This window comes from Cupressus sempervirens, chromosome 7 (genome assembly GCF_028749045.1).
Source record: "Cupressus sempervirens isolate cs-2001-9-10 chromosome 7, ASM2874904v1, whole genome shotgun sequence".
NCBI classification, from domain to species: Eukaryota; Viridiplantae; Streptophyta; class Pinopsida; order Cupressales; family Cupressaceae; genus Cupressus; species Cupressus sempervirens.
This window is the reverse complement of record NC_143124.1, coordinates 783,882,845-783,895,518: the sequence shown is the minus strand read 5'-3', so window position 1 is coordinate 783,895,518 and position 12,674 is coordinate 783,882,845. Positions and strand designations below refer to the sequence as shown.

General features: G+C 31.8%; 2 protein-coding genes across 2 annotated transcripts; one reads left to right on the top strand and one right to left on the bottom strand.

The window, feature by feature from the left end:
• Positions 1–463: 463 nt before the first annotated feature.
• LOC149549686 (uncharacterized) lies at positions 464–1,672 on the bottom strand. The gene has a single exon (XM_089794362.1). It carries the CDS (start codon positions 1,670–1,672, stop codon positions 464–466), a length of 1,209 nt encoding a protein of 402 aa, XP_089650488.1.
• A 45-nt stretch (positions 1,673–1,717) lies between these two features.
• On the top strand, positions 1,718–2,563 carry LOC149549685 (uncharacterized). The gene has a single exon (XM_089794361.1). The coding sequence runs from the start codon at positions 1,718–1,720 to the stop codon at positions 2,561–2,563; it is 846 nt and encodes a 281-aa protein (XP_089650487.1).
• Positions 2,564–12,674: the final 10,111 nt, after the last annotated feature.

The window sequence follows — 12,674 nt, the reverse complement described above, 5'->3', positions numbered from 1 at the left end:
AAAAGATTAAAAATATTAAAAATAAAAATAAACATAAATAATTGAAAAATAAATTAAATCAATCTAAAAATAAAAATAAAAATAAAAGAACCAAATGTATAAATATATATAATTATAAAGGAGAGATCGCAAAAGAACCCGAGACCAACTCGAAACACGAGACAAAGTAAATGAAAGCAAAAAATAAGAACATAAAAAAAAAAAAAAAAAAAAAAAAAAAAAAAAAAAAAACCATAAAAATACAAAATATTAAAAATAATGAATAAATTGATAAAATTAAAAAATTAGAAAAATAATAAAATTAGAAGACCAACAACATAAAGAGAAGCAAGCCGCACGCGAAAAGAAACAACCAAGAGACCGAAAAGAAGAGGACAGAAAGGAAGTAGAAAAAACAAAGAAAAAACAAGACAAAGAAGAGCCAACGTACCAGGACACCAAACCACAGACAGGGGAGGGGGGGCTATCCATGCTGTTGCCGGCAATCGAGCGAGCGAAGCAAAGGTTGCCACGAGGGGTTCAAGGACCACCCATCATCTCTATTAAGGTTGAGGGGGTGGTGGCTAATTTCAATGGCTTCTTTGAGCTTTCTCTTGAAATAATTGCTCTCTTTGCAAAGGATTTGCGCTTGCTCCAAACAAATGTGATGTTTGGTGGTGACAGAGTGCTCTGCTAAGGCCGATTTTTGGACCCTATCATGCAAGATGTCTGCCCCGTGCTCACGTATCCTGGTCCGAAAAGAACGACCAGTTTCTCCAATGTAGGGGGTGCCACATGAGCACACAATCTTGTAGACTCCTGAGTCAAGAAATGAGTCTTTGGAGTCCTTGAGCTGTGGGACAAGATTACTTAACTTTGAAAGGGGTTTAAAAGCAACTCGGAGGCCCCTTTTTGTTAAGATTTTGGCAATCTTTTGGGAGATGCCATCCACAAAAGGAATGGAGACATGCAGAGCGGGGAGGTTCGCGGACAGGGAAGGCCTAGAGCAAGAAAGGAAGAAGGATTTGGCCTGGCGAAGAGCCCTAGAAATTTGCTTGCACGGATATCCATTCAAGGAGAAGACCTGACGAAGATGAGATAACTCACTATCTAAGTGTTCTTCATCACATATTCTGAAGGCTCTCAAGGCAAGGGTTCTAAGGATGCTGGCTTTATGGCTGGGGTGGTGGTGGGAAGAGGAGTGGAGATATAAGTCAGTGTGGGTGGATTTACGATAAACCTGCCTACCAAAGGTGCCATCCCGCTTCCTGATGAGAAGAACATCAAGAAAGGATAAGCGGTTGTCTGACTCTAGCTCCATGGTAAACGATATGCCAGGGACCAAGTTGTTGATGTGCTTGTGAAACTCCTCAAGTTTTTCAAGCCCATGTGGCCAACACACATTGGTGTCATCTACATATCGTTTCCACCATCTAGGTTTCAGGGGGAAGGAGTGGATGGCAGTCTCCTCAAAATGTTCCATGAAGAGGTTCGCAATGATCGGAGAGAGAGGGGAACCCATGGCAACCCCTTCCACTTGCTCATAGATAACATTTTGGAAGGAGAAAAACGTGGATCTTAGACAGAATTCAACCAAGTCTGCTATCTCATCACCAATCTTGTTCTTTACAATAAGAACAGACTCCTGAATAGGGACTTTGGTGAAGAGGGAGACCACATCAAAGCTTACCATGATGTCATCCTGTTCAGCCTTGCAGCCCCTAACAAATTGGACGAAATGCGAAGAATCCTTGATGAAAGAGTTGGAATTCCCAATCAAGGGGGAAATCAACTTGGCAAGGTGGGAGGCAAGGAGAAAAGTAGGCAGGTTTATCGTAAATCCACCCACACTGACTTATATCTCCACTCCTCTTCCCACCACCACCCCAGCCATAAAGCCAGCATCCTTAGAACCCTTGCCTTGAGAGCCTTCAGAATATGTGATGAAGAACACTTAGATAGTGAGTTATCTCATCTTCGTCAGGTCTTCTCCTTGAATGGATATCCGTGCAAGCAAATTTCTAGGGCTCTTCGCCAGGCCAAATCCTTCTTCCTTTCTTGCTCTAGGCCTTCCCTGTCCGCGAACCTCCCCGCTCTGCATGTCTCCATTCCTTTTGTGGATGGCATCTCCCAAAAGATTGCCAAAATCTTAACAAAAAGGGGCCTCCGAGTTGCTTTTAAACCCCTTTCAAAGTTAAGTAATCTTGTCCCGCAGCTCAAGGACTCCAAAGACTCATTTCTTGACTCAGGAGTCTACAAGATTGTGTGCTCATGTGGCACCCCCTACATTGGAGAAACTGGTCGTTCTTTTCGGACCAGGATACGTGAGCACGGGGCAGACATCTTGCATGATAGGGTCCAAAAATCGGCCTTAGCAGAGCACTCTGTCACCACCAAACATCACATTTGTTTGGAGCAAGCGCAAATCCTTTGCAAAGAGAGCAATTATTTCAAGAGAAAGCTCAAAGAAGCCATTGAAATTAGCCACCACCCCCTCAACCTTAATAGAGATGATGGGTGGTCCTTGAACCCCTCGTGGCAACCTTTGCTTCGCTCGCTCGATTGCCGGCAACAGCATGGATAGCCCCCCCTCCCCTGTCTGTGGTTTGGTGTCCTGGTACGTTGGCTCTTCTTTGTCTTGTTTTTTCTTTGTTTTTTCTACTTCCTTTCTGTCCTCTTCTTTTCGGTCTCTTGGTTGTTTCTTTTCGCGTGCGGCTTGCTTCTCTTTATGTTGTTGGTCTTCTAATTTTATTATTTTTCTAATTTTTTAATTTTATCAATTTATTCATTATTTTTAATATTTTGTATTTTTATGGTTTTTTTTTTTTTTTTTTTTTTTTTTTTTTTTTTTTTTTTTTTTTTTATGTTCTTATTTTTTGCTTTCATTTACTTTGTCTCGTGTTTCGAGTTGGTCTCGGGTTCTTTTGCGATCTCTCCTTTATAATTATATATATTTATACATTTGGTTCTTTTATTTTTATTTTTATTTTTAGATTGATTTAATTTATTTTTCAATTATTTATGTTTATTTTTATTTTTAATATTTTTAATCTTTTAATTCTCTCTTAAAAATTATTGCTATAGATTCATAAATTAAAGAGTTATTTCTCTACTCTTCCCTCTTTCTTGTGTTTCTTCTATCTTGTTGTTTTTTCTTCTCTTGTCCCCCCACTTTTTAAAAAATTCTTTCTCTTCATTTCTTTCTTTCTCTGCCTCGTGTTGTGTGCTCCTCCCCCTCTCTTCTTTCTTTTTATTCTGCTGGGCTTGGCTAGTCTGCATACTTTTTTACTTCCTTCTCTCATCCTGATGATGGATCACAGAGTGTGATCCGAAACGTTGATGATAAAAAAACTTACACAATCAAATCCAGAAGCAACATCATCATTAACAATGGATTGTGGAAACTTGATATTATTAAATGAGAATACATTTTTTTAATTTTCAAACCAAACCCTTGCCTCTTCTTGTCTTTTTCTTCTCTATGATAGGTTTTCTACGTGTAGGTGATTCGAGGGCTTGTGGATTTGATTTGCATATTTTATCAAATCCAGAATTAATAGCTGCAACTAGAGATTTCCACAAGGATAACAAGCTTGGAGAGGGTGGACTTGGCATTGTATATAAGGTATTACTTCTTAATTTTTTTATTATTCAATTACATATTGACTTGTCTTTACAAAAGTAGGTAAACTAGATATGCTTCATTCTTCTTGCACATGCTTATCACCTAAAAATAAAATCTCTTCAAACTTATACAGTTATATGTATAGCCCATATTCAGCAAGTCAAATTGTGTGATAGAAATTTGCTGACAAATGTGTTAATCTTAGGGCACCATGCAAGATGGAAGAGAGATAGCAGTCAAGAAGTTGTCTTTACAATCTCCAAAAGTGAAGGAAGAATTTGAAAATGAAGTCAAGCTATTGACAAAGATTCAACATCAAAATCTTGTGAATCTTCTTGGATGTTGCATAGAAGGATCAGAAAGTTTGCTTGATTACGAATACTTAATCAACAAGAGCCTAGACAAAATACTATTTAGTGGGTAACTCCATATTATCTATAACTCAAATTCAAACAACTATATAGAAATTTTTAGGCTACATTTCGTAATGCTAAGAGAAAATAAATTGAATTTTTAGATTCACAATGGAGTAGAGAGCTAAATTGACAGAAGCACTTGAACATCATAGTTGGAATAGCTCGAGGGCTTTTGTTCTTACATGGTGACCCTCATTTGTGAATCATTCATCAAGATCTCAAAGCAGGTAATATTTTATTGGATGAAGAAATGAATCCCAAAATAGCAAATTTTGGGATAGCAAGATTGTTTTCAGAAGATAAGAGTCATGTTAGCACACAAGTTGCTGGAACATAGTAAGAATTTTAACTATTATTGTTATTTTCTAATGTTATAATTACTATGATGTAATGTGATTCTTACCCTCTCCATCCCTACTTAATAAAAAAATAATTTATTTATCTCATACCTAAATTACAATGAATAATTTTTAGTTCGAACCTTCATTGATTCTTTTGTAAAGTGTTTCAACTTAGTATCTCTTTTTCTATCATATGTAGTGGTTACTTGGCACCAAAGTATGCTATGCATGGCCAATTATCTGATAAGTTTGATGTATACTCAACTTTTTGATAGTGTCAAAGGCCTTCTAGAATTTGTAAGACATTACATCTTATGGATGTCATTCTATGTAATTTAATTTAAATATTAGATCAATTAGTCATTAGCCATTTTATATCTTAAAACTTCTGAATATTTGAAGGCAGATAATGCAAGCATGGGAATGTTACAAAAAAGGAAATAGTTTGGTAATTGTTAACCATAAATCATTCAAAGCCAGCATTAGTAAGTGTTAAACATAATGAAGAGTCATGTACATCTAGATATTGTTAACACTTGTCCATTGTTTGTAGCTGCTCCATTGTTGCTACATTAGCCTTTTGGGCTATGTAATAATGCTCAATTGAGACATAGTATTGACCTTGATTTTATATGTCTAGTATCATATTTACAAATATGATTTAATATTTGTATTCATCTACTATAATTTATTCAATTTAAATTAATAGTTTTTATTTAATTAATTGTACCTATATATTTACAATTCTTATAAACCATGCCTTCCTTACTACAATGGTATTGTGTTCTATGTTTTCCACATATCATGTTTGGAAAAAAAAAATTCCTATTGGAAATTATCTTTATTGTATTGAACAATTTCTTAAGAACTTACTATATATGACAATGATGTTTGACATTAGAGGCTAGATTGTCTAAATGGAAAGTTGAATGGAAAATAGAATTGTATGTCATTATCACATGAAAATAAGAGTTACATAAACATGAACATTTAAAGACCCACAACATATTTTGAAATTATTTCTCAAGGATGTTTACCTAAAATAGTCTAGAGCCAAATGCTAAGAGCATAAAACATATTTAGTATTGAAAGAAAACTATTGTATTGTATTTTTAAAAGGTTATATTTTTAAAAATCTATAATTTATTATAAAATAAAATAAAAAATATAATGATGAAATGTATCAATAACTTTAAATGAAAATATACACAATTTTATTTTTCTTAAAATTTCCTTTATAATTAGTTAAAGGGGAATTTTTTGAATTTTTTGCTTTTTGTCATATTTGTGATAAATATATTAACTATTTTTTCTTTATTAGCAAATTGAATTTAGTGAAGATCAATTTAAATATACTTTATTTTATCTTAGAAATTTCAATTGTTTGCAATCTTTATTATACTTTTATTGTCACAATACAAAGTAGAAGTGAAATGTTTTGTGAATCAAGGTCTATAAAGTATTTATCCAAACTAGGGGAGATGACCTATGACTGCTATGTGTACTATTATAGATCCCCCCTAATTACTACTCATAATAATGCCCAAACAATGATTGTACATGTACTAATAGTTGATCATATTTTTAGCTTTCTTTGTGGTTGATTGTTCCATTTGTGCAAACATTTTCAAATGGCACTTTTAAACCACCTTACACTCTATGAGTTCTAGGTGCCCAAAGTTACACTAAGCAGCTACTAGGTTGTCTCCCCTATATTCAAGTACTTAATTTATTGTATATTTTACTATCCATGAAGATAGTGATGCCATCTATTTTTTTCTATTCCATTTAATGATGTCTAATTGAAACTAAGAAAAAAAACTAGTAGTAGATTTCTTATAATCTATGTCACTTCTCTTATCTAGATTTTTAAACCCAACTATTGTAATTTAAAGATAAAATAAGTTCCAATTGTGTACTTTTAGAAGCTAATTATGACTTTCTTTGGGTTGGTACAAAATTGTACACTTTAAATTGATTGTAAAATAAACATACATATTAGATAGATTAAGTAAACTAAACTACTCACAAGCTATCCATACAAATAATATCTAATGTCTTAGATGTAAATTATTAGTAAAATTTATCTTCAACTTGAAACGGGATCAAATTGGTTCTACATTGAAGCATTTTAAAAATTTATTAGAAATGAAAAATATATTTTCATTGTGAGTATTTTTTTGTGATTCGAAACTTACTTTTGTAATTTTCTTTTCATTCTTTTGGAGGGATACAGCCACAAAAATACATCCATCTCTCAACTTCTATTTTTTTATAATCCTATATCATCAACATTCCTTCTTAATCTTTCACAAACAAAATTTTTTCACATGATGCTTAGGCAATACTTGTGATTAACACTTTTCATTTTTGTGTTATTAATAATAAAACTATTATATATTTTCCAAGTCTTATTTCATTAACATAAATTTAAAACATAACACACCCTTAAACACATATATGCACACACACACATGCGTGCAGGCATAAACACACCCCTACATAATTAGTTAAAGTTATTATAAAATAAAATAATTCAATTCTTTGAAAACAATTTAATGTAATTATAAAAATTGTACTTTGCAAAATAAGTAAAAATGTAAATGGTGAAAAACTTCATTCCAAGAAAAGAAATCGCTATTGTAGATTATGTAGATGTGGATCTATTGATTATTTTGGGAAAAGGGCTAAGTGATATACAATATGTATAAAAACATGTCAAATGGTCTCCTAGAAACATGAGCCAACCAAAATCTACTAGGAATAAGAAAATAAAAAATATTTAAAAATATACAATGGCATGGAATGGTATTGAACTACATACCAATTTATAGACTCAGAAGGGCTGATAATAAGAAAAATACAAAATTATGAAGAGAGCATTTGCCTCTAGAATAGTACACAACATGAGGATACATTGTTAAAAATCAATCATTGGATTATAAAATGAAAAATTTATTAATATTTGAGCCTCCAAGAAATGTCATAGAAGGAAACATGCATCCATATAGAAGAGAAAAAGTTTTTAGAAAGCAATAATATACTCTCCTTGAAGAATGATGGACAAAAGAAGAAAATGGGAGGTACTTGGATAGAGAGAATCATTATAAATGGGACCAAACCCAAGTGTAGAAATAGGTGACAATAGAATTCAGATGGATATGAAAGGTAATCCTAATATATCACATCACTGGGATAATAGAAAGTAAAAAGAAAATGGTAATAGAGAATGAAACAAAAAGGGAAGAATTTCAGAAAGCAAAAGAGAGACAACACAACCTTTATGGGATTACTATAAGGATCTTTAATTTCTAGTATTACAAAGTGGGTAAAATCAAATAATAAAATAGAAAATCGGCAAGTGGATGAAAAACCTCCCAAAATGGGTAAATATATCTACCCTAGAAAATGATTTCTTATTAATAATCTCCAAAATAAAATAAGTAAAACAAGAAATACTCCATGGAAATTTATATATTTAGAGAGTTATTATTTTCATTATATACACTAAATTCCTAATTTCATTCCTAGGCTATATGTCCTGAGAGTTTTCCAAAATTGTCAAACATTCTAGATATATACTAGTAAAATGTCATTTCCTAGAGATTATTGACATAGATCATAGAACAAAAGACCACAAATCCATAAAGCTAAAAATAGAGAAAAGAAATTGGTTCTTAAAGTCTGAATTTTTCAATAGAAATATATATGAAAAATATATAACTATAGAAATAGGATATGTACCAAACAAGGCTCAACAAAGAAAAATAAACCAAAGGTTAGGAGTAATAATAGATATCAATGTTAATATAAAACTTTATGAAGAAGTAAGAGTAATTGAGATCATCTTACATTAACTAAACAAAAGCAAGATATTGGAATCAATAACAAATCAAGAAAATCATGAAAATGAGAAAAGCTAGTAAGGAAACATCTGAGTCTTTACTAATTGATTCATTAAGTTTTCAAGAGGAACAGAACAACTATCTTTGTTACAAAATCATGAGGTTAAACAAGGAGACAACAAATGGTCCTAGAGAATACAAAGACATATATGAAGGCAAAAATAGCTTGGTCCCTTACAAAGTGATATAATGTAGTAGGAAATAAGTGATGATTTGGATATGTCTATTAGAGTAATCAGATATTTCCTTACTAATTAAATCATTTTGATTTAATTATTAGGTCACTTATTATCTCTAGTTTACTTAAGCTAAACTTTAGGCTTATAATAATTATTTATTTTATTAATTATTATCATGCAACCTAGCTTTTACCTATTGGGGTATTGATATCTTTTATAATGATTGATCTCTTTGTAATTTTATTCAATTCACTTTTGATAATAGCAATCTCTCTTTTTGCTCATCAAGAATGTCTCATCTATGGATTTGGCAATTCCAGCCTCCATTACTTTTTTTGTTCTCTCTTCTGCAATAGGTGTTTGCATGTAGGTGATTCTTGGGAGCTGTGGGGCTGATCTTTCATCACCTTCAACATGGTGTCAAAGCTCTAGATCTTCATGGGCCCCTATTTTTCTTATGAAAAGTTTGTCCTTGCTTTCAAATCTGTGTCTTTTTTCTTTCAGAGAGTTTCATTTTTCAGAGTTATTTTCTATTGAATCTAGGGGATCACTGATTTTCATGTCATTTTGAGGCCAAACAGACATTTCTCTTGAGCTCAAAGCACCCAAAAAACCCTATTTTCATATAAAATTTATCCAATTCAGGCATAGTTGGAATTTGGCACATGATAATATTGCTTCTAGAGTGGGCACATTTCTAGAGGTGGCAATTTTCTAATTTTTTGCACATTTCCTGAGGTGCTAATTTTGTAATTTTTGGTACACAAATTGAGATTTTTGTTCAAAATTTAAGATTTTGACTGCTTCCCAAGGCAATGTTTTTTTTGGTAAAAATTAGGATTTTTTGCAAGCAAATTGATATTTTGGGGCACATAAATCAATTTTTTGGGTATGCAAATCAAAATTATTGGTACAAAAATGAAAATTGAGAAAGTTTTGGTATGAAATTGGTATGCTTCCCAAAGTTATTTTGGTGCTAGTGGGTATGCTTCCCAATGTATTTTGGCACAAATTACAAGGCTGCACTTTTTTTTTTTCTTTTTTAATGTATTTTTTACCTACCTATGGTTTTTTGGTCGTAACTTGCTCATCCAGACTCTTCTCTTCACAAACAAAATATCGTCAAAATGTTCATTCTGAGTTCTAGTGGTGTAGGTTATTTTCAATTCTGATGCTCTTTTGATGGCTATTTTGGCTGTCAAATTCAGGAGTTTTATTTTGCATTCTGGGAGACATATCTATAGACATTCTATTTTTCAAATTCTTCTCTAGGCACTTCCCATTGATTTTTTTTTTTTTTTGCATTCTAATGGATATCTTGGTTATTTCAGATCTGGAGATCAATTTTGTTATTTTAGATGATTTTTCATGGGTTTTACTATATATTGTATCAGCCTTATATCTCTTTTGATATTTGTTGACATCCTTTTGTAGTATTTTTGCAAATGTACTAAGATAAAGTTTCATTCTATTGTATTTTGGGATCTTGCACATCTTTGTGTTTTGTTGTACTCACACTACATTATGAAGTGCCATATTTTCCATCTTTCTTTGTCAAGTGAGTGTTTCTTCCATGATATTAGCCTCATGATGTGTCGATGACACATACCATTATAGGTGTTTGCACTTGTTTTGCACTCTCAATGTTCCTAGTTCTTCTTACTACAAGAGATATTACATTTAGTTTTAGTGTTCATCTCTTACCTCTTAGCATTATAGGGGGCTTATGTTGGTTCTATTACTTTCTTGGTTCAATGGAGTGAGCTATGTATTTATTATTTGATCCTATGTACTAGGTGATTGCAGTGGATAGATAGCTTTGCATTTTGGTGAGATGGATCATTTACCATATAGAGATTCTTTAATTACTATTTTTGGAGGTCATGAAGATACCTTCCATCTTCAATTGATCAGCTATTCAAACTTGGTCTTCTCTACCTAGTCATGTTTTATATAGTGGAGGTTCTTCAAACTAGTAGTTTGGCAGTGTTTGTAGCTTCATGCTTCAGTGGCATTCTTCATGATCATTCTTTTGTTCCCATCTTTTGAAACATTATATTTCCATCTCTTTTTGGAGTAGGGTTTTTCCCATGTGATTTTCTCTATTTCTCCTCTTTATAGAAATTTTTTTGTTCTTGGATACCTCATCAAGCCTTGTTGTCACTACCCAAATTTTCTTTCAGCAATACAATTTCTAGGATTTTATCTACTCCCTAAGTTTATCTTAAGTGGGGGTGTTAGAGTAATAAGATATTTCCTTATTAATTAAATCATTTTGATTTAATTATTAAGTCACGTATTATCTCTAGTTTACTTAAGCTAAACGTTAGGCATATAATAATTAATTATTTTATTAATTGCTATCATACAACCAGAGTTTTACGTGTTAGGGTTTTGATCTCCTTTTAATTTTATTAAATTCACTTTTGATAATAGATATCTCTCTTTTTGCTCATCAAGAATGTTACATCTATGAATCTAGGAATTCTAGTCTCCATAGCTTTTTGCATCTCTCTTCTATGGTAGGTGTTTGCATGCATGTGATTCTTGGGAGCTATGGGGTTGATCTTTCATCAAATTCAACAATGTCTTCAAATTTAAAATATGTTTATTAATTCATGGGCCAAAATGTCAAAAAGAAAAGATGATAATGTAGAAAAACAACAAATAATAAAAACATTATGGATTTTATGGAGGAACTCTAGAATAAGGGAAAATAAAATATAATAAGGAGGATAATTAAGTAGAAATGGTATTTGAAAAAGTAGATTTAACATTAAGAATTAGTCAAAGATTTTGAAGCAAGAACAAAATTGACTGTGTTAAATCTCCCAAGAAAAAAGGGAGGAAGCCTCTCATAGAGCTAAGAAATAAGGATTTAGGAATAACATATCAAACCAAGATCTTAATTATTTTAAATATAGGGAAGGGGTCCAAGTTCCTTTCGATCCCATCATGAAGATAACTGCATGGAATGTTAGGGATGTAAATGCTCCTAACAAGAAACAGATATTGAGATGTTGTATTATTTAATTAAAAAGATATTATATTGCTTTATGAAACAAAATTGGAGTATATTGGATCCTTTAAGTTTAAGAAAAGGATGGGGAAGATGGAAATGAGATGAAATAACAACAAAAGGTGCATTCAAAGGATCAAGTATGTATAGAAACTGAGTGGAACCTTAGTTAAAGAAGTAAGAAAAAGGTAAAAATTGGAAATGCTCTTTAGTTAAAAGCCTAAATAATAATCTTTTTTTTAGATTATTTTACATAGATAGGACTATTCCTAATTATAAGAAAACAGAAGCATGGTTTGATATAAGAAATATTTTAATCTTAAATCCACATAGAGATTGTATATTAGGAGGAGATTTTTAATGATATTTTAGACTTATCTAAAAATACTATGGGTGTTAAGAAGGAGCCCTTCTTCTTAATAATATAATTTAGAAATTGGATAAACAATCATAATATTATGGACATAAAAATAGAAAACAACATGTATGCATGGAACAATAGAAGAATAAGTTCTCACAAAATTATAAAAAAATTAGATAGTTTTTTGTTTAGGCAATTTGGTACATTTAATGTATAACTTCAAATTAGAGACCCTTCCCAACTAGAGCTTTAATAATTATCCATTCCATGTTATCATATTATAGGAGTAAAATCTAGAATATGTCCCTTCAAATATTTTTTAAAATGGTTTGAGTAATGAATTTTTTTAATGGTAGAACAATGGTGGAAAGAGGATCTAAAGTTAAAGATTGTAATCTCTACTATTTTATCATCAAGATTAAAGATATTAAAAGGAGATTATTACATTTGGAAAAGGAATAATTTGGCAACATATTTGAAACCAAAGTGAAAAAAGAAAAAGAAATGAAAATCCTAAATGAAGAAGTAATAAAAAATGGAATGGATTAAATTAGTTATCTCAAAGAAATAGAATTGCCTCAAAAGTATGATGACATGAGCTCTAAAGAGGAAATTATTTGGAGGAAAAAGTTAGGAGAAACTTGGCTTGATGAGGGTGAAAAAATACTAAATGTTTTCGTGGTGGTGCCAAAACAAGAAAGAACATAGATAAAATCACCAAAATAAGGAATGGGGAAAAAATATAGATATCATAAATTCACCTTGAATTAAGAAGAGAAGTATTTACCTTCAAATTTTAAATGTGGCTGTTTTTGAGGTTTGCACATGATTTCTCAAAATTGATGCATG

Bases quoted from the DNA above. Each gene is read 5' to 3' on its own strand.
- LOC149549686 (XM_089794362.1), bottom strand. From the start codon at position 1,672: ATGGTAAGCTTTGATGTGGTCTCCCTCTTCACCAAAGTCCCTATTCAG.
- LOC149549685 (XM_089794361.1), top strand. From the start codon at position 1,718: ATGCGAAGAATCCTTGATGAAAGAGTTGGAATTCCCAATCAAGGGGGA.